The sequence below is a fragment of the Panthera pardus genome, unplaced genomic scaffold (assembly GCF_024362965.1).
Source record: "Panthera pardus isolate Hobbes unplaced genomic scaffold, ASM2436296v1 HiC_scaffold_11, whole genome shotgun sequence".
Classification (NCBI taxonomy): Eukaryota; Metazoa; Chordata; class Mammalia; order Carnivora; family Felidae; genus Panthera; species Panthera pardus.
Window position 1 is genome coordinate 28,405,237 of NW_026526666.1, and position 20,600 is coordinate 28,425,836.

Genomic DNA, 20,600 nt, shown 5'->3' on the forward strand with positions numbered 1-20,600 from the left:
TCAGTTTATAGAAATGTAGTATTTTGTTTGGTGGTATTGGCTAACATAAATCTAATGTTGGAATTTCATACTTCTCCCCTTTCCCATTCCACATTGACTGGAATTAGGAACCTGGTAAGTTTATACGTGTGAGTGTACTGTTACTTTGAAAACCACTTTTATGGTGTGATCCGCTTCACTGACACTCTTTTCCTCTCGACCCCAAAGTGTCACTTAAGTTCAGGATTAGCCTAGCCAATAAGATAGGTATGAAGTATAGATTGAGAATTGAAGTTGTATTGTGTATTCTTTTTGAATGAAACTTTTCTTGATACATATTTAATAGAAATTCAAGGTGTAAGCAGTCTTGGCTCACAAAGGTTAATTTTTGAAATATGGTAAAAGTACTAAGAATGACAACTCTTAATCCTCTAGCTTCTAGTGTTTAAATAAATCGAAGCTGGAGACCATAATTACCATTCCTGACACTAGTTTCTATTGTACAGGATGCTTTAAAATGCTAGCAATACTCTATGCTAGCAATTCTCAATACCTTCCCTGCTGTAGCATGAAATTAGTTTCATGTGTATGATATAACTCGCATGGGTGTTTCTATCCCAGGAAGTATATTAGAATATGAGTGAGAATTATGTTATTAAAATTAGCTCTAAATCACAAAAACAAGCTACAATTTATGAACTTTCACTATTATTAATACGTTACTTGTGAAATTTCTAAATCATATTACACCATCATCTTGAGACATTATTGATCAAAAAGCTATTCTGCTCTGTAATTGAAAAAAACCTTTAGGAGCCATGTTAACTTCTAGATCTTGGTAAAACCACATTCATTCATTCATTCATTCGTTCATTTATTTATTATAATTTACCTTTATTTATTTATTTAAGTTTATTTATTTATTTTGAGAGAGAGAGAGAGAGAGAGAGAGAGAGAGAGAGTCTATCGGTGCAGGGCCTGAGTCAGGGCTGGAAATCATGAACTGTGAGATTATGATCTCAGCTGAAACCAAGAGTCAGACACTGAACTGACTGAGGCACACAGGTGCCCTGGTAGAACCACATTTAAATCACACTAGCCAAAAAGAAAATTTATTTTACTTTAATTATATATTACAGGATAACTGATTCTTCTTGTAGATTTTATTTGTGACCAGTATAATCCCATTTCTGAAATTTTAGTTATTCTATTTACTTATTAATCTCTGACCCTCTACTTCATTCACTCCCTTCCTCATATGATGTCTCTGTTCCACTTTAAGATCTCTATTCTGATGTTTAATAGCCTTCCTCTGGTCTGAATAAGTATAGCTCCTCTGATGTTTTGTACATGTATTCATGTAGCCAAGTGTTGGAGAAAATTGCATAAACAGATTGCTGGCATTAAGTTCTATCTGCATTGCCACTCTAAGTATGTTTTTGTGTTGTCCTTGATGAATTCTCCCATCACCCTGGCAGTTATTTCAGATTTTACCATTTTCCCCAGATTCTTTCCCCATTTTACCACATCTGCTCTTCAGATTATTTTACTTGTTAATTCATCAGCCATCATTTTCAAACTCCCTGAAGTTTTTTTCTCCTGTAACTTGCAGCTTGCAGAGTTAGCCATGTTTCTTTTCTTCCTTTTTAGAATATAGTATTTCTTTTCCTTTACAGTGCTAATTCATGATGTCATTTCCATCTCTTCCAGGTCCTTGCTCCACTAGTTGTTTCTCATTTTATCTTCATCCCCTCTTTCTGTTTAATTCTTCAATGTACAAAGGTATTTTTGAGTTCTGACTTAAAAGCAACAAAATACAACCTACCTCAACATAGCATTTCACTCTCCTTTTATGAAGCTTAATTGTGAAGGAAAGAATAGTTTGCTCATTAGCTCTAGATCATATTTCATTTGCCTTTTTTTTCAATTGGGATAATTTTCAAAAATACAGAAAGAGACACTGGAATAATAAAGAAATAATAGTAAAGAAATTATCATCTAGCTTGAAGAGTTAATATTGACGTCTTAAAAAATTTTAATTCCAATATACTTAACACACGATGTTACTTTAGTTTCAAGTGTACAATATGGTGATTGAACATTAATATTTTGTCATTTATTTCATCTACTTTCCTAGTAGATAAAATTCTATTTTATTGGTAAGTAAATAATAGAAATCATGACATTTCACTCCTTCAATATTCAATATATAAAACAGGATGAAGGGCATAGTGTGATGGGGTGCTATTTTAGGTAGAACATGGATAGGATATATAGACTGATAAGGTACCATTTGAGCTGACACTTGAGAGAAGTAAGAGAGGGAACCATGAGATTGTATTCCACGCTGAAAGAACAGTAAATATAACGACCGAGGCCAGGATGTAATTGATATAATTAAGGAACAGCAAAAAGCCAGTGTAACTGTAGCACAGGCAAATAGGAGTGTGTTGGCTAATGAAGTCCAGAACATAGTAGGGAGCAAAGGGTACTTAAACCTGGGCTGTTGTAGGGATGGGATGTCCACTCTCACCACTGTTGTTTAACATAGTGTTGGAAGTCCTAGCATTAGCAGTCAGACAACAAAATGAAATAAACAGCATCAAAATTGGCAAAGAAGAAGTCAAACTTTCACATTTGGCAGACAACATGATACTCTGCATGGAAAACCCAAAAGACTCCACCAAAAGAACTGATACATGAATTCAGCAAAGTCGCAGGGTACAAAATCAATGTACAGAAATCGGTTGCATTTTTATACACCAATAATGAAGCAACAGAGAGAGAAATAAAGAAACTGATCCCATTTATAGTTGCACCAAGAACCATAAAATATCTGGGAATAAACCTAACCAAAGATATAAAAGATCTGTATGCTGAAAACTATAGAAAATTTATGAAGGAAATTGGAGAAGACACAAAGAAATGGAAAAATATTCCATGCTCATGGATTGGAAGAATAAATATTGTTGAAGTGTCAATACTACCCAAGGCAATCTATACATTCAGGGAAATCCCAATCAAAATTGCACCAGCATTCTTCTCAAAGCTAGAACAAACAATCGTAAAATTTGTATGGAACCACAAAAGACCCTGAATAGCCAAAGTAATATTGAAGAGCCAGAGTGGGAGGCATCACAATCCCAGTCTTTAGCCTCTACTACAAAGCTGTAATCATCAAGACAGTATGGTATTGGCACAAAAACAGACACACAGACCAATGGAATAGAATAGAGACCCCAGATTTGGACCCACAAATGTATGGCCAACTAATCTTTGACAAAGCAGGAGAGAATATCCAATGGAATAAAGACAGTCTCTTCAAGTGGTGCTGGAAAAACTGGACAGCAACATGCAGAAGAATGAACCTGGACCACTTTCTTACACCATTCACGAAAATAAACTCAAAATGGATGAAAGATCTAATAATGTAAGACAGGAAGCCATCAAAATCCTCGAGGAGAAAGCAGGCAAAAACCTCTTTGATTTTGGCCGCAGCAACTTCTTACTCAGCACGTCTCTGGAGGCAAGGGAAACAAAAGCAAAAATGAACTACTTGGACCTCATCAAGATAAAAAGCCTCTGCACTGCAAAGGAAAGAATCAACAAAACTAAAAGGCAACCAACAGAATGGGAAAAGATATTTGCAAATGACATATCAGATAAAGGGTTAGTATCCAAAATCTATAAAGAACTTACCAAGCTCAACACCCAGAAAACAAATAATCCAGTGAAGAAATGGGCAGAAGACATGAATAGACACTTTTCCAAAGAAGACATCCAGATGGCCCAAAGACATGTGAAAAGATGCTCAACGTCTTGCATCATCAGGAAATACAACTCAAAGCCACACTGAGATACCACCTCACACTGATCAGAGTGGCTAAAATGAACAACTCAGGAAACTACAGATGCTGGCGAGGATGTGGAGAAAGGGGAACCCTCTTGCACTGTTGGTGGGAATGCAAACTGGTGTAGCTGCTCTGGAAAACAGTATGGAGGTTCCTCAAAAAATTAAAAATAGAACTACCCTACGACCCAGCAATAGCACACTGGGAATTTACCCAAGGGATACAGGAGTGCTGATGCATAGGGACACATGTAGCCCAATGTTTATAGCAGCACTTTCAACAATGGCCAAATTATGGAAAGAGCCTAAATGTCCATCAACTGATGAATGCATTATGAAGATGTGATTTATATATACTGTTGGAGAACAAGAAGCCGGAGGCACCATCTTTAAGGAAAGGGACGGAGCAGCAAGGAACTGAAAACAGTTTCATTCCCAGGCAGAAAGCCGCTGGGACTGCACGTTCTTTCCAGAAGGACACCATATGGACACCAGGTCTGGGATAAGAATGTTTTGTTGGCACCAGATGTACTCATGACCATGCAGTATGGAATACATTGTAAGTGCACGACCTGTCAAGATGCCGAATAGTATGTTGTATGTGCTTGCTGTTAACAATTTGCAAAAATAAAAGAGGCTTGATCCAGGGGACCGATGCTTCATCTCCTGGAGAGTCTTAGCTCCCTGCTTTGTAATTCTCTCATCACCGCACCTTTAGGACCTCTCTACATATACAATGGAATACTACTTGGCAACGAGAAAGAATGAAATCATGCCATTTGCAGCAATGTGGACGGAATGGAGGGTATTATGCTAATTGAAATAAGTCAGTCCAGGGAAGGACAGATACCATGTTTTCACTCATATGTGGATCTTGAGAAACTTGACAGAAGACGATGGGGGAAGGGAAGGGGAAAAAATAGTTACAAACAGAGAGGGAGGGAGACAAACCACAAGAGACTCTTATATACAGAGAACAAACTGAGGGTTGATGAGGGGTGTGGAGGGGGGGGGAATGGATGATGGGCATTGAGGAGGGCACTTGTTGGGATGAGCACTGGGTGTTGTATGCAAGCCATTTTTACAATAAATTAGAGTAAAAAAGTAAACCTGGGCTATTGTATAAGGAAGGGTATAAGGTAATTACTACTTACATGTGGCTATTTGAATTATAATAAGGATTTAATTCATCAGTTAGATTAGCTACATCTCAAGTGCTCATTACTTACTTACATTTGGCTAGTTGTTACCATATTGGATGGCACGTATCTAGAACATTTGTTGTAAAGTTCTGTTGGACATGTTGGCCTCCTCAGAGACCAGACTTAGGTTTTGAGGGGAAGCCATTAGAGGATAATTAGAAATTATTTTAAAATTTCACTCTTTCTGCTGTGTAAAGAGTAGGTAGGGGTTCTCCAGGTGAAGAGAAGGAGGGCATTTTAGGTAGATAATATGTACAAAGGCTCAGAGGTTCTTTAAGACAGAAAAGTTGGAAGCAGTCATTCTTAGGCTTTGATTTTGGTTGTTAAAATTTTTTTGGCATACTTTTAAACTTTTTAAAAAGTTAAAATAATACATGTGTATGTAAGAAAATCCATACCTGGGGCGCCCGGGTGCCTCGGTCAGTTAAGCATCCGACTTCGGCTCAGGTCATGATCTCACGGTCCGTGAGTTCGAGCCCCGCATCGGGCTTTGTGCTGACAGCTCAGAACCTGGAGCCTGTTTCAGATTCTGTGTCTCCCTCTCTCTCTGCCCCTCCCCTGTTCATGCTCTGTCTCTCTCTGTCTCAAAAATAAATAAACGTTAGAAAATCCATACCTGTTTTTAGGGGGATCCATTTGAAAGTAAGTTGAGATACTGTGCTGTTTTTCTTAAATACGTGAATGAATGTGTACATCCTAAGAACAAGGATTTCTTTCTTTCTTTCTTTTTTTTTTTTTAGCAGAACCTAATAGTTAATCAAAAGAAATTATCATAGATACAGTACTATTACATAATTCCCCATGCATGTTCAAGTTTTATCACTTGCCTCAATAATATTCTTTATAACTGTTTCCCCTTCCAAGCCCTCCCAACCCTCTCTCCTGTCCACTCCCTACCCCTTTCTTACCTCCCGGGTCCTGGATCCATTCTAAGTACTCCACAATCATGTATTGCATTAGTTGTTGTGTCACATCAGTCTCCTTTAATCTGAAACAGTCCCTCCACTCTTTGTATTTCTTGGCCTTGATGTATTTGAAGAGTACAAGCTAGTTATTTTGTGGAAAATCCCACAGTTTGGAATTTTCTGACATTTCCTCATGATTACATTCAGATTGTACATTTTTGGCAGGTATACCAATGATATGTCTTCTCAATTAACTGTGCGATGGACATATGAAACTCGTTTGTCTCAAAATTGATGTTATCTCTAATCATTGGGTTAAGGTGATGTTTGCCAGATTTCACTACTATGAAGTTATTACTTTGCCTTTTATTACTAAGTATTTGCATCCAGATGCTTTGAGATTATATAACTTCCTGTTCTTTACCAAGCCTTCCCTTATGATTTTCTCACTCCCTCATTCCTGCTTTATTAATTGGCATTATACTGTAAGAAAGAGCTTCTCTCTAATATATTAATTCATTTATTTATATAAGTGTGAATTTGTAGGCTCTTTTTTTATTTGGTGAATTATAATCCATCACTCTCAAATTGTCTCTGCTTTGTCCAGTGAAACATATTCCCATGATTCTTTGAGAATATCCTTATTTAAGACAGAAAAAACTCTCTAGACTCCTCTTGTGCCTTACCTGCTCCTGCACAGGAACAAGTAATTTCTCCCAAGAGCCCTGGTTACTTTTAGTAAGCTTTGAAATGTAACCTGAATGTAATGGATAGACACTGAAGCAGTTTATCTCTGGGCGTTGCATGATCCAAATCAACATTTTAAAAATGTCATCCTGGTAATAGTGTACAGAAAATATTGAATTATGAAACTGGCAGTAGAGAGAACAGTTACGAGGTTCCTGTAGTAGTTTAGGCAAGCTATTATGAAGGCCTAAAAATGCTGCCAGGAAAAGGGGAATAAAGTAGTTCTGTAGCTACTTTAAAGTATCTTTGTAGACATCTTATAAGCACACCTTGACCAACTGATCAAGGTCAAAATCAACAGTGATATCCTGGTGATAGTTTGTACCCTTGATATGATATGATGAAAATGGGACTGACTTCTGTGGTGTTCTTGCTCCAAACCCATAATCCCAATATAATCGTGAACAAAATTGAGACAAATCCCAATTAAGGAATATTCTACAAAATGCCCAACTAGTACTCCTCAAATTATCAAGGTCATCAAAAACATGGAAAATCGGACAAATTGTCATAGCCAAGAGGAGCCTAAGAAGACATGATAACTAAATATACTGTGGTACCCTGAATGGGATCTTAGAATAGGAAAAGGACATTAGACAGACTTAGAAATCTGAATATGGTATTGACTTTAGTTAACAGTGTATCAATATTAGTTCATTAATTGTTATAAATGTACTATATTAATGTAAGATGTTAAACATAGGAGAAACTGGGGACAGGGTATATGGGAACTATATATTCTTCTCAATTATGTTGTAAATCTAAAACTCTTCTCAAAAATAAAGTTTATTAAAAAACACTCTCCATGCAGATGAAGATAGAACAATGTATTTTAGAGCATTGTTGAGGAGGTTGAATTGAACATGCTTGGTGACTGTGTTGGGGTTAAATGATGACTCCTAATGTTTTGTTTTAGTAGCGTGAGTGAATAACGATAACATTTATCACTTGACATATAACAAAATACCCACTTAAAAATAGGCACTTGTGAAAACTGTGAACTTACTTCAGCGGTGAAGCCATTGATCAAAGCTTTTTGCACCTCTTGAGAGTCTTTTTTATGAATTCTTTTGGATATCAAATTCTTTTAGATATACCAGAATAAGAGGCATGGTAGTGTAGCAGTCAAGAGTATGACCTTAGGCAAGTTTTCCAAACTTCCTAAGCCTCAAAATGGGCATAACAACCTACATTAAAATGTCACTGTGGACAGAGGATTGTGGGAAGGTGAAGTATAGAAAACACCAGGAATCTGTCTCCCATTTAGACAACAGTTGCAGTGGCAGAATCTGATATAACTGATTTGGAACTCTGGGGTTTATTGAAGGTTTCTGACTTCTAGGGGAAGGGTTGGATGGTGAATTGTGCTCAGTTTGGTCACTTTCAACTTTCAGCACATTAACACCCTTGGTATCATCTTCCGCCCTTCAGCCACATGGCATGCAGCTGTGTTTCTATTCCTGGAGCACCTGCGTGCAACTTGGGGGAACCAGGGTGGACAAAAATGACCTTGTCTTCCAGATACTAGGGATCTGTGTGTTCTGATTGCTGGTTGCTGTGCTGTTTCTGATCACAGGTACAAGGAAGTGAGCAGTCATTGGTGTTATACCTCTCCCCATTGTTGTTACACTGCTTTCCATTGTTGCAAGTCTTCTCTTCCTCCAGCTGAAATTGCAGCCAAGAGATTTAAAGGGCTGTCCCTTCTCTTCCCTTTTTTTTTCTTTTTTTCCCCTTTTGGGAGCCAGACAGGAAAGACTAGGACACCGAAAAACAACTGCATATATGGGGGAAATTACAAAGTGATTGTGTGTGCTCAGGCAAAGGCTCAGAAAGGTCTTAGGACACTTTACAGCTCAGGTTGATCATTAGCAAAAAGACAGCCTATAACAGTCAAAAGGACAAAACCAATAATGAGAAATAGCAAACTCTGGGGAGAGGGAGAGAATGTGATTTCCAGAGTTACCACATTACTAGATTCTAATATCTAGTTTTTAACAAAAATCACAAGGCATATGAAAAAAAGAGAAAGTATGGCCAAAGGTGGGGGAGGGGAGGAGAAGTTGACCCTTTAACAACACGGGTTTGAACTGTGCTCATTGACTTACATGCAGATTGTTTTTGATAAATGCAATACAGTACTGAAAATGTATTTTCTCTTACAGTTTTCTTAATAACATTTTCTTTTCTGCAGCTACCTTCATTGTAAGATTATAATATATGTATATATACAAAATATATGTTCATTTTGCTGTCAGGAACGGTTCCAGTCAACACTAGTAAAGTTTTTGCAGAGTCAGAAGTTACACATAGATTTTTAACTGCGCAAGGGTGACAGCACTTCTGATCCTCATGTTATTCAAGGGTCAGCTGTAAATAGAAACTATATCTGAAAGACTTGATGGCAGATGCAGTAGACAGAGATTTTAAAAGATGCTTAAAAAACTGAAGTTAGATGTGGGGAAAACCAAGAAAAAGATGTGTGAACAAAATGGAAATGTCAATAAAGAGATAGAAGACCTAAAAAGAAACAAACAAACCAAAAAAAAAAACCCTCTAGATCTGAAAGGTCCAAGAACTAAAATGAAAAAGAGTGATTGAGAGGCAGATTTGAGCAGGCAGAAGCATAAGTGAACTTGAAGGTAGAATATTGGAAATTACTGTATCTGAGGAACAAAAAGATAAAAGATCAAAGAAAAGTGAACAGAGCATAGGAGGCCTGTGGGAAATCATGAAGGGTACCAACATACACATTGTGGGAGTCCCAGAAGAAGAGAGAGAGAAAGGGGCAGAGAGAATATTTGAAGATAGAATGGCTGGAAATTTCCCAGATTTTTTGAAAGACATGGATATAAACATCTAAGAAGGTTCAAGAACTCCAAGTAAAGTGAAGTCAAAGAGACCCACACTGAGACACATCATAATCACATTTGCAAAAGGGAAAATTTTGAAAGCACAAGAGAAGCCAATCACCACATACAAGGGTTTGTCAATAAGACTGCAAGCAGAGTTCTCATCATAAACTTTTGAGGCCAAAAAGATAATGGGCCAATGTAGTCAAAGTGGTAAAAGAAAAAAATTAAAAACTTGTCAACCAAGAATCCTATATCTGGCAAAACCATCCCTCAAAAGTGACGAAAAATCAAGACGTTTTCAGACAAAGCCAGAGGGAGCTCATTACCAATTGACCTGCCTTGCAAGAAATGCTCATTCCTGCAGTGTGAAAGTAAAGAACACTAGACAGTAAATCAAAGTTGTATCAAGAAATAAAGATCTCAGTTAATGTAAACACATGGGCAATTATAAAAGCTGTTATTGTAACAGTGGATTATTACTACTTGTTTTCTACATGGTTTAAGAGGCTAATACTTTAAAAAAGAACAATTACTAGTCTAAAAGCTAGTATTACTGTAATTTTTGTTTGTAATTCCAAATCCTGTTTTCTATATAATTTAAGAGTAGATATTGTCTACCTAAAACTAATATGATGCTGTATGTTAACTACACTGGAGTTAAAAATTTAAAAATTTTTTTAAAATCTCTTAAAAAGTGATTATGACTAATACACACACACACATGCACAAAGACTAAATCAGAAAGAAATGGAAAATCTGAGTAGATCTATATATAACTAGTAAGGTAATTGAATCAGCAATCAAAAGTCTTTGGACAAGAAAACCCTGTTGGCTTAACTGGTGAATTCTACTACACGTTTTTTTTTTTTTTTTTTTAAACGTTATTTTACTTTTGAGGGAGAGACAGAGCACAGTGGGGGAGGAGCAGAGAGAGAGGTAGACATGAATCCAAAGCAGGCTCCAGGCTATGAGCTGTCAGCACAGAGCCCAACATGGGGCTTGAACCCACGAACTGCAAGATCATGACCTGAGTTGAAATTGGACGCTTAACTGACTGAGCCACACAGGCGCCCCTACTACACATTTAAAGAAGGACTAACATATTTTCAAACTTTTTCAAAAAATAGGAGGGAATACCTCCTAACTCATTTTATGAGGTCAGCATTACCCTGATAACAAAACCAGATAAAGGTACTACATGAAAAGAAAACTATGGGTAAATATTCCTTGTAAACATTGATGTAAAAGTCCTCAACAAAATACTGAATAAACCAAATTCAGCAACATACTAAAAGGACTATACACCACTGTCACATGGGTTTTATTCCTGGAATGCAAGGATAGTTCAACGTACAAAAATTTATCAGTGTAGTTTTTGACAAAACTCAACATCCTACCATGATAGAAACACATAACAGAGTAGGAATACAAGGCAACTACCTCAACAAAATAAAAGCCATTCCCATATATGAAAAACCCACAGCAAACATCATACTCAGTGGTGAAAGACTAGAAGTTTTTCTCCTAAGATCAAGAACAAGGCAAGGATCCTTGATACTGCAATTTCTGTTAAACATAGTATTGGAAGTAGCAGAAGAAATAAAGGGGAAAAGAAATAGTCATCCAAATTGGAAAGGAAAAAGTAAAATTATCTGTTGACAGACAACATGATCTTATATATAGAAAAACTCTTCTACCAAAACAAAAAAACCCAGAGCTGATAAACAAATGCAACTAACTAGCAGTAAACAAAATTAGTTGCATTTCTGTACATTAGCAGTGAACAACTTAGAAGGAAATTAAGAAAATTATTCCATTTGCAATAGCATCAAAAATCATAAAATATTTCTTTCACCCTTTTTAAAGAAATTTATATTTTAGTTAACATTCAGTGCAATTATGGTTTCAGGAGTAGAATTCAGTAATTCATCACTCAGATACAACACCCAGAGCTGATCACAAATGCCTTCCTTAGTACCCATCACCCATCTAGCACATCTCCCATGCACCTCCCTCTGTCAACCCCGAGTTTGTTCTCTATCATTAAGAGTCTTTTGTGGTTTGTTTCCCTCTTTTCTTTTTTTCCCAAGACTAAAATATTTAAGAATTAACCAAGGAAGTGAAAGACGTGTACAATGAAAACTAGCAGAATGTTTCTGAAAGAGAACATAAATAAATGGAAGCATATTCTATGTTCATTGATTAGAAGACTTAATATTGTTAACACATCAGTATTACCCAACGTGACCTACAGAGTCAGTGCAGTCCCTCTCAAAATCCCAACGATATTTTTGCAGAAATAGAAAACTCCATCATAAAATTCATAAATAAACTGAAAGAACCCAAATAGCTAAAACCATCTTAAAAAGGACTACAAAGCTTGAGGGCTCATGCTTCCTGATTTCCAAGCTTACTACCAAGCTATCATAATCAAAACAGGGTACTGAAATAAAGACAGATGTATAGACCAAAGAGCTCCAAGAAATAGCCCCTCACATATATGATCAAATGATTTTTGACAAAGGTGCTAAAACCATTCCCTAGGGAAAGGACTGTGTCTTCAGCAAATGATACTGGGAAAACTGGATATCCACATGCAAAAGAATAAAGTTGGACCCTTATTTAACAACATACACAAAATATGTCAAAATGGATTGTGGTGCCTGGGTTAAGCTCAGTTGGTTAAGCATCCGACTTTTGCTTGGGTTGTGATTTTGCAGTTTGTGAGTTTGAACCCTGTGTTGGGCTGTGTGCTGACAGCGCTGAACCTAGAGCCTGCTTTGGATTCATGTCTCCCTCTCTGTTCCCCTACCCTGTTTGCGTTCTGTCTCTCCCTCTTTCTCAAAGATAAATAAACATTTAAAAAAATTTAAAAAGTCAAAATGGATCAAAGATTTAAATGTAAGAATTGAAACTATAAAACTCTTAGATGAAAACATTGGACAAAAGCTTAGAATTACATTTGACAATGACTTCTTGGATTTGACAGCAAAGTCTCGGGCAACAAAAGAAAAGATAAACAATTGACCTTTGAGAAAACTAAAACATTTTGCACATCCCAAGACACTCTCACTAGACTAACAAGGCAACCTACAGAATGAGAGAAGATATTTGCAAATCATGTGTCTGATGAGCGACTAATATCGACAATGTATAGAGAACCCCTAAACCTCAGAAGCAAAAAACAACTGGATTCAAAATTGGCAAAAGTCTTGAGTAGGCATTTCTCCAAAGAAGAAATACAAATGATCAATAAGCACATAAAAAGTTTCTCAACACAGGTATAATATAGATGAAACTTGGGGACATTATGCTAGGTAAAATAAGCTAGTCACAATAGGACAAATACTGTGTGATTCCATTTATATGATATACTTACTGTTTTCAAATTTATAGAGACAGAATGTAAAATGGTTTTGCCAGGACCTAGTGAGAGGGAGGAATGGGATTTTATTGTTTCAAGGGTATAGAGTTTCAGTTTCATAAGATGAAAAAAAAAGAACTACGGACATGATGGTGGTGTTGGTTGCACATTATAAATGTATTAAATATCACTGAACTGTATATTAAAAATGGTTAAGATGATAAATTTTGCTATGTGTATTTTATCACAGTAAAAAAAAAGTTATCAGTTAATTGAGACTTTATAGTAAATAATAGATTTTTATTCTTTGAGGGAGAATTTGATTTTTGACAGCAGTTATAAGTTTTTGGGGGCCTGGTCTTGTTAGTATTAGGAGTAGTTATACTTGTTACTTTTTATTTTTTTATTAAAAAAATTTTTTTTTAAGTTTATTTGTTTATTTTGAGAGAGAGAATGTGAGGAGGGTAGAGGCCAAGAGAGAATTCTAAGCAGGCTCTGCAGTGTCCATGCAGAGCTCAATGTAGGGCTCAGACTCACAAACCATGAGATCATGACCTTGGCTGAAAGTAAGAGTAGGATTCTCAACCACCTGAGCCACTCAGCGCCTAGTGGTTAAATTTGTTATTAACATTTTTGGTCCACAGTAAGACCTAAGAGTAACTTGGAGTAATTTTTGTATGGCCTATACATCTTGTAAAGATAATTTTACACTTAGAGCAGAGCTGCAAAAATAGTACACTGCATTTGCTTGTTATTTTTCTTTTTTTTTTTAGTTAATAATTTTTAAATTTACATCCAAGTTAGTTAGCATATGGTGCAATATGATTTCAGGAGTAGATTCCTTAATGCTCCTTCCCCACTTAGCCCATTTGTCCTCCCACAACCCCTCCAGCAACCCTCTGTTTGCTATATTTAAGAGTCTGTTAAGTTTTGTCCCCCTCCCTGTTTTTATATGATTTTTGCTTCCCTTCCCATATGTTCATCTGTTTTGTATCGTAAAGTCCTCATATGAGTGAAGTCATGATATTTGTCTTTCTCTAATTTCACTTAGCATAATACTCTCCAGTTCCATCCATGTAGTTGCAAATGGCAAGATTTCATTCTTTTTAACTGCCGAGTAATACTCCATTGTATACATATACCACATCTTCTTTATCCATTCATCCTTCGATGGACATTTGGGCTCTTTCCATACTTTGGCTATTGTTGATAGTGTTGCTTTAAACATTGGGGTGCATGTGTCCCTTTGAGACAGCACACCTGTATCCCGTGGATAAATACAATTGCTGTGTCGTAAGGTAGTTCTAGTTTTAGTTTTTTGAGGAACCTCCAGACTTTTCCAGAGTGGCCGCATCAGTTTGCATTCCCACCAGCAGTGCAAAAGAGATCCTCTTTATCCACATCCTCGCCAAGATCTGTTGTTGCCTCAGTTGTTAATGTTAGCCATTCTGACAGGTGTAAGGTGGTATCTCCTTGTGGTTTTGCTTTGTATATCCCGGATGATGAGTGAAGTTGAGCATTTTTTCATGTTGGTTGGCCATCTGGATGTCTTCTTTGTAGAAGTGTCTATTCATGTCTTCTGCCCATTTCACTGGATTCTTTGCTTTTTTTGGTGTTGAGTTTAATAAGTTATTTATAGATTTTGGATACTAACCCTTTATCTGATATGTCGTTTGCAGATATCTTCTCCCATTCTGTCAGTTGCCTTTTAGTTCTGCTGATAGTTTCCTTCGCTGTGCAGAAGCTTTTTATTTTGATGAGGTCCAAGTAGTTAATTTTTGCTTTTGTTTCCCTTGCCTCTGGAGATGTGTTGAGTAAGAAGTTGCTGTTGCTGTGGTCAAAGAGGTTTTTGCCTGCTTTCTCCTCAAGGATTTTGATGGCTTCCTGTCTTACATTATTAGGTCTTTCATCCATTTTGAGTTTATTTTTGTGTATGGTGTAAGAAAGTGGTCCAGTTTCAAACTTCTACATGTCACTGTCCAGTTTTCCCATCACAGCTTGCTGAAGAGACTGTCTTTATTCCATTGGATATTCTTTCCTGCTTTGTCCAAGATTAGTTGGCCATATGTTTGTGGGTCCATTTCTGGGTTCTCTGTTCTGTTCCATTGATCTGAGTGTCTGTTCTTGTGCCAGTACCGTACTGTCTTGATGATTACAGCTTTGTAATACAGCTTGAAGTCTGGGATTGTGATGCCTCCAGCTTTGGTTTTCTTTTTTCTGATTGTGTTGGCTATTCGGGGTCTTTTGTGGTTCTATAAAAATTTTAGGATTGTTTGTTCTAGTGTTTGTTTTTTCTTACTCTCCTACAATTAGTGATACTTCTTCAGTCTTTATCTTTTGTGACTTTGATACTTAAAAACATTTTTTTTTTTAATGTTTATTTTTGAGAGAGAGAGAGTGCAAATGGGAGAGGGGCAGACAGAGAGGGAGATACAGAATCTGAAGCAGGCTCCAAGCTCTGAGGTGTTAGCACAGAGCCCATTGTGGGGTCGACCTCATGGACCATGAGATTATGACCTGAGCCGAAGTTGGATACTTAACCAACCCAGCCACCTAGGTGCCCCAAATGTTTTGTTTTTGAGAGAGAAACAGCACAAGCAGGGGAGGGGCAGAGAGAGAGGGACACAGAATCCGAAGCAAGTTCCAGGCTCTGAGCTATCAGCACAGAGTCTGACATGGGGCTTGAACTCACGAACTGTGAGATCATGACCTGAGCTTATTTTGGACACTTAACTGGCTGATCCACCCAGGTGCCCCTCATGACCTTGATACTTCTGAAGTGAGGTGTTCAGTGGTTTGTTGGTTTTGGTTTGTTTGATGGTTTCTCTTGATTAGATTGAGGATATGCATTCTTTGGAAGGATATCATAGAGGTGAGGTACTGTTCTTGATACATCTTAACAGGGTGCAAGATGTCAGTATGTATCATTGGTGGGGTTAACCTTAATCAGTTAGTTTAGGTGCTGTCTACTAGGATACTATACTACAAATTTACTGTTTTTCCCCTTGTCATTTCTAAATATTCTGAGAGAGATACTTCGAGTCTATGCTTGAACTTTTACCCACTAATTTTAGTGTCCATTGATTTTTCTTGCCTGTGAGGGTTGCTGTGAAATTCTAGTGGTGATTTTTATATTCACCTCATTCTTTATATGTTTACGAATCCTTTTGTTAAGAAGAGTTGTTCGTTTTCCCCATTATAAGTTTTTTACAGTCACTTTTTGTACTTGTTTTGGTTAAATTCCAATTGAACTCTACCAGTATATTTTAATTTGAGGAAGACTGACAGTTCTTTTAATAAGTTTAGGATTGTTCAGTTTAGAATATAATCTGTAAACTCACTTCTTTGGTGCATTGTATATATCACTTTCTAAAGTTCATTTTTGTGTGGGTCTCATTTTTTGTTATTTGTAAAGTAACTTTTTTGGTAGGAATCCATGTAACTATTCAGATGATTTTTCTAAAATGAAGTGTATCAAGTTACAAGTTGGGAGAACCTAGTGAGTTATATTTTGTGTTAGTATGTGGTTTAAAACCTTTTAATTTAGTAACTATATGGGAGTGAAAACATACCTTTATTTGTTTTTTTTCCTTCATAGGCTTGAAAAGGAATATACTACAATAAAAACTAAAGAAATGGAAGAGCAAGTTGAAATTAAAGTAAGCATCTCAGGACTTTTAAAAGTACGAAACATAAATTTATTGAAGTCAGTTGTTTTATATGTATGTGTGTGTGTGTATGTATATATATATATATATATATATATATATATATTATGTTGATATATTTGGTATATTTATTTTCTGTAGCAAATTTAGCAATAATGTTTATATTGACTTACTGGTAAATTGATTTACCATCCCACTAGATTATAGTTAAAAATGAACCTTTCAAAAACCAGAATAATGTAACAAGGGGTTTTCATTCTAGTGTGAGAGCAGCTTTATTTCCAGATTTGTTGATGGGCCACCAGGAGAAAATACTTCTGTGGGGAAGATAACGATCACTCCATTTAAGCATATTTTAAAAAATTGCAGAGAAGTTATTCCATAACATGCATAGATTAACAGCAGTGTAGACTAAGGTAGATCAAACTCGTTGCACCAGAACTAATTATGGCTGCCTTAGAGCTGCGGGAAACTTGGGCTAATTGAAATTTCTCATCCGTAAGCCAAGGTTATACTTTTGAACTCTCCACAGAAATAGGTAGATTGCCAACTTAAGGGATATATAATCCTGTATATACCTTAAAATTCTTATTTGTACCCCCTTTAGGCTAGAAATTCTTAAGCTGAGGATCTTTGGCTTTGTTTGAGCTGGGAGTTAAGGATAGTTGTATTGGCTTTATGCTGATATTTTAGGATGGGGATAATGAGTAAGAAGCATGAGTTAATGAAGGAACTCAGTGACTTACTGATCCAATTTCTTATCTGTCTATATTCTCCCCCTTAACACACACACGCACATGCAAATAAAATAAGTTTTGAGTGTCCCCACCTTTTTTTTTTTTTTTTAACTCTTTTTTTTTTTTTAAATTTTTTTTCAACGTTTTTTATTTACTTTTGGGACAGAGAGAGACAGAGCATGAACGGGGGAGGGGCAGAGAGAGAGGGAGACACAGAATCGGAAACAGGCTCCAGGCTCCGAGCCATCAGCCCAGAGCCTGACGCGGGGCTCGAACTCACGGACCGCGAGATCGTGACCTGGCTGAAGTCGGACGCTTAACCGACTGCGCCACCCAGGCGCCCCTTTTTTTAACTCTTAATGTGTCTGAATTTTGATTTAGACCTGGCAAGGCATTAGATGATTAATTACCTTACTTATACTTAATTAGCCATGTCTTAATTCACCTTTGCTATAAAATACCACTTCATTACTCACATTCCACAGGCCCTTTTTACAATTAAGGGAATGGGCCCTATTAAATTGGCATTCTTTCTTGACCATGGTCCTACTCAAAAGCCTCTTTGGGGACAACCGCTCCTATTTTTCTTTGTGACCTCTTTCTCATCTGTCTCCTTTTTCTAGGTGTTTTATTTTCATTTCTATCAGTATTCCCTGTCAATTGGAAATAGATACTTCTACATTTTTGAGAGAGAGAAGGAAAAGACCCGTGTGGATGTTTTTCCCTCCTTTTAAAAAATTCTGTCACCCAACTGCTGCTCTACCATTTGCTTTTCTTTTAGGTACCATGAGTAAGAGTAATATTAAATCATACCCTCCACTTCAACCTACTGAAAGTGGAAAAGTACGTCATCCTGATGAGTGGGGAGAGAGTATGGGTTATCGCACACCACGAATATTCGGAACTGCAAATCAAGAATCTGAGGATGGGAAGCCATCCTGTTCATTTCACCATGCTATGTGATTGCAAAAAAAAAAAAAAAAAAATCACAGATCTATGAACCATCTTTGCTCTTAAAGAAATTTCTTCTAAAGTTAAATCGCATGAATAGTGGTAATACCAAGAGGCCTTTTCAGAAAGATCTTTAGCACAGTTTATCTTGTATTTGAATTTTTTTTCAAACTTGAGTTTTCGGGGAAGTTTTATAGTTCATATATACCTCACAGAATACTTTTGAATGCCAGCTCCATGTGTCTTAGGGAAAAACAGATGGCATAAGTATTTATAGAGAAGAATCTCGGTGGGGGAAAATGAAAAGTTCAAAAAGTTAGTCAACACATTGGATAAATAAAGTCTGCTGATGTCAGGTAGTTTGTTCTTTTATAAAATTTTGTTTCCATATTGTTTTTTTCTTACTCTTGTACCATTTTCATCTCTTTCTTCACTCCTGCCCCCCAAAGGACAAAGCCGCAATAATTTTTGTACTCTACTTTTTGTTTTACTTTATATAAGCTTGAGTCTCTCTGATGTTTTACTTGAACCTGGCAACTCATCTCAGTCATAATCAGATGACCATCTCATTTACAGTTAGTTATCCATGTATTATTTGAGCCTTTCTCTCCAAAGGGATGTGCCACTTACTTAATCATTCCCTTTTCCCTTCCCCCTAAGGTCCCTTGTACAAATAAATGAGTTCTCTTAAACTAGTGCTTTCTTGCCTTGGTCCTCCTCAAAAGCCTTCGAGAGAATCTTACACTGTTTTTTACACAAGCAAATAGTATATGATCATCAAATTATTTGATGTTTTGATACGGAAGTAAAAAATCAGCCATTGATGTGTTAAGGTTTCCAAGGTTTCCTTTTTTTTTTTTTTTTTTTAAATTCTAAGACCTTGGGGTTGTTGACTTTTTATTATTAGAGTTGTATCTGGAAGCTCTCTGATGAAAATGTAACTTTTAAGTATTTTCTACCCCCTCTCGAAGTATTATAGAAAGATTTTGTTAATAATGGTTTCATATGGAGAATCTTACATTTTATTGTGTGAAATTTTTTGTTAATAGAAACAGCTTTATCAGTATCTTCTTCCAATCTATTGATGTTCCACCTGAGGGGGAGGAGGTAAGAAATATTAAAATTCTAGCTTATATTAGGGTACCTCACAAATCTTTAAAAAAGAAAACCTTTATTCCTCCACTCTATTTAAGACTGACATATGAACTAATAATCTAATATTCATATTTAAATTTTGTGCTTTGGGAACATAAAGTTTTAAGCCCTACAAATAGGAGGAGTTAGAGATTCTGACTGGTTTTTAGCCAGAAGTTAAATTATGAAGTATTCTAGATATGCTGGAAAACAGAGAATAATATAAAAACACTGTGTATTCACTGCTTGGCATAAAAAAATAAATGTTATCTGAATTACCCAGGAATTATATTTAACAGTCAGTGTGAAGTGTTAGTAATGACACGTTTATTTAACACTTAATATGTAAAGGGTCCTTTACAGGCATCATCTACTTTTACTCTTCTGATAACCTCATGAGAGGGTTCTTAACTCATCTTTTTGAGCTTCAGTAAGCTCAAAAATATGCTAGTGATCACATTGCTAGGAAATGGTGAAAGTCAAGGATTTGAATTCTGATTTATGTTTTACTAAGACCCATATATATTCCTCAGTGTATGCACTGTGCTGCTTTCCAAAAGAGTCTTAATGCATTGTGATATAAGAAGGATTTGAATGCCCAGTTTTCTGTAGCATCACAAACTTTTCATTAAAAAACTAATGGCTATGTAATAATATCCAAAGGGATTTATTCAAGAAGTCATCCATTTAAAAGATACTTGCAGGGCCTACTACATGTCCAAGCAGTGTTCCAGGCACTAGATATGTGTTTCTGATATATACTAATTTATGTGCTCATGGAGCTTCTAGTGCATTCTTCTCATGCATTCTAGTATGGAAGTCAGACAATAAACAAAAAAGTAAAATATGTAATATTTTAGATGATGATAAGTGTTAAATGGAGGAAAAAAAAAAAACCCTCAGGTAAGGGAGAATAAAATGGTAGTTTTTGGATTAAAAATTTAGAGAAGTTGACCAGATTACTTTTGAATGAAGATCTGAAGGAAGTGAGAGAGCTAGATACATAGGTATCTTGAAGGAGAGCAGAATCTGGTCAGGACTGTACCCCATGAGGAATAATAAGGAGACCATGGTGGATGGGACAATATGCATGATGAGGAAAGTGACAGGAGGTAAGATGTTGTGCAATGCAGATAGTGTAGGTTGTTGAACATGTGAAGACTTTGGCTTTTAATTTGGAGAACGATTTGGGGTATTAGTGGAGGAAGAGA

General features: G+C 36.4%; 1 protein-coding gene across 10 annotated transcripts in view; it reads left to right on the forward strand.

The window, feature by feature from the left end:
* Nucleotides 1-20,600, forward strand: part of EVI5 (ecotropic viral integration site 5) — a 241,354-nt gene that overhangs the window by 97,659 nt on the left and 123,095 nt on the right. For 8 of the 10 annotated variants that reach the window (XM_019437920.2, XM_019437919.2, XM_019437921.2 and 5 more), the window contains one exon: nucleotides 16,498-16,582. In XM_019437920.2, coding sequence (XP_019293465.1) covers nucleotides 16,498-16,582 — 85 coding nt within the window. The remainder of the gene's footprint in view (nucleotides 1-16,497; nucleotides 16,583-20,600) is intronic. The other 2 variants (XM_019437922.2, XM_019437926.2) reach the window with 1 other exon arrangement.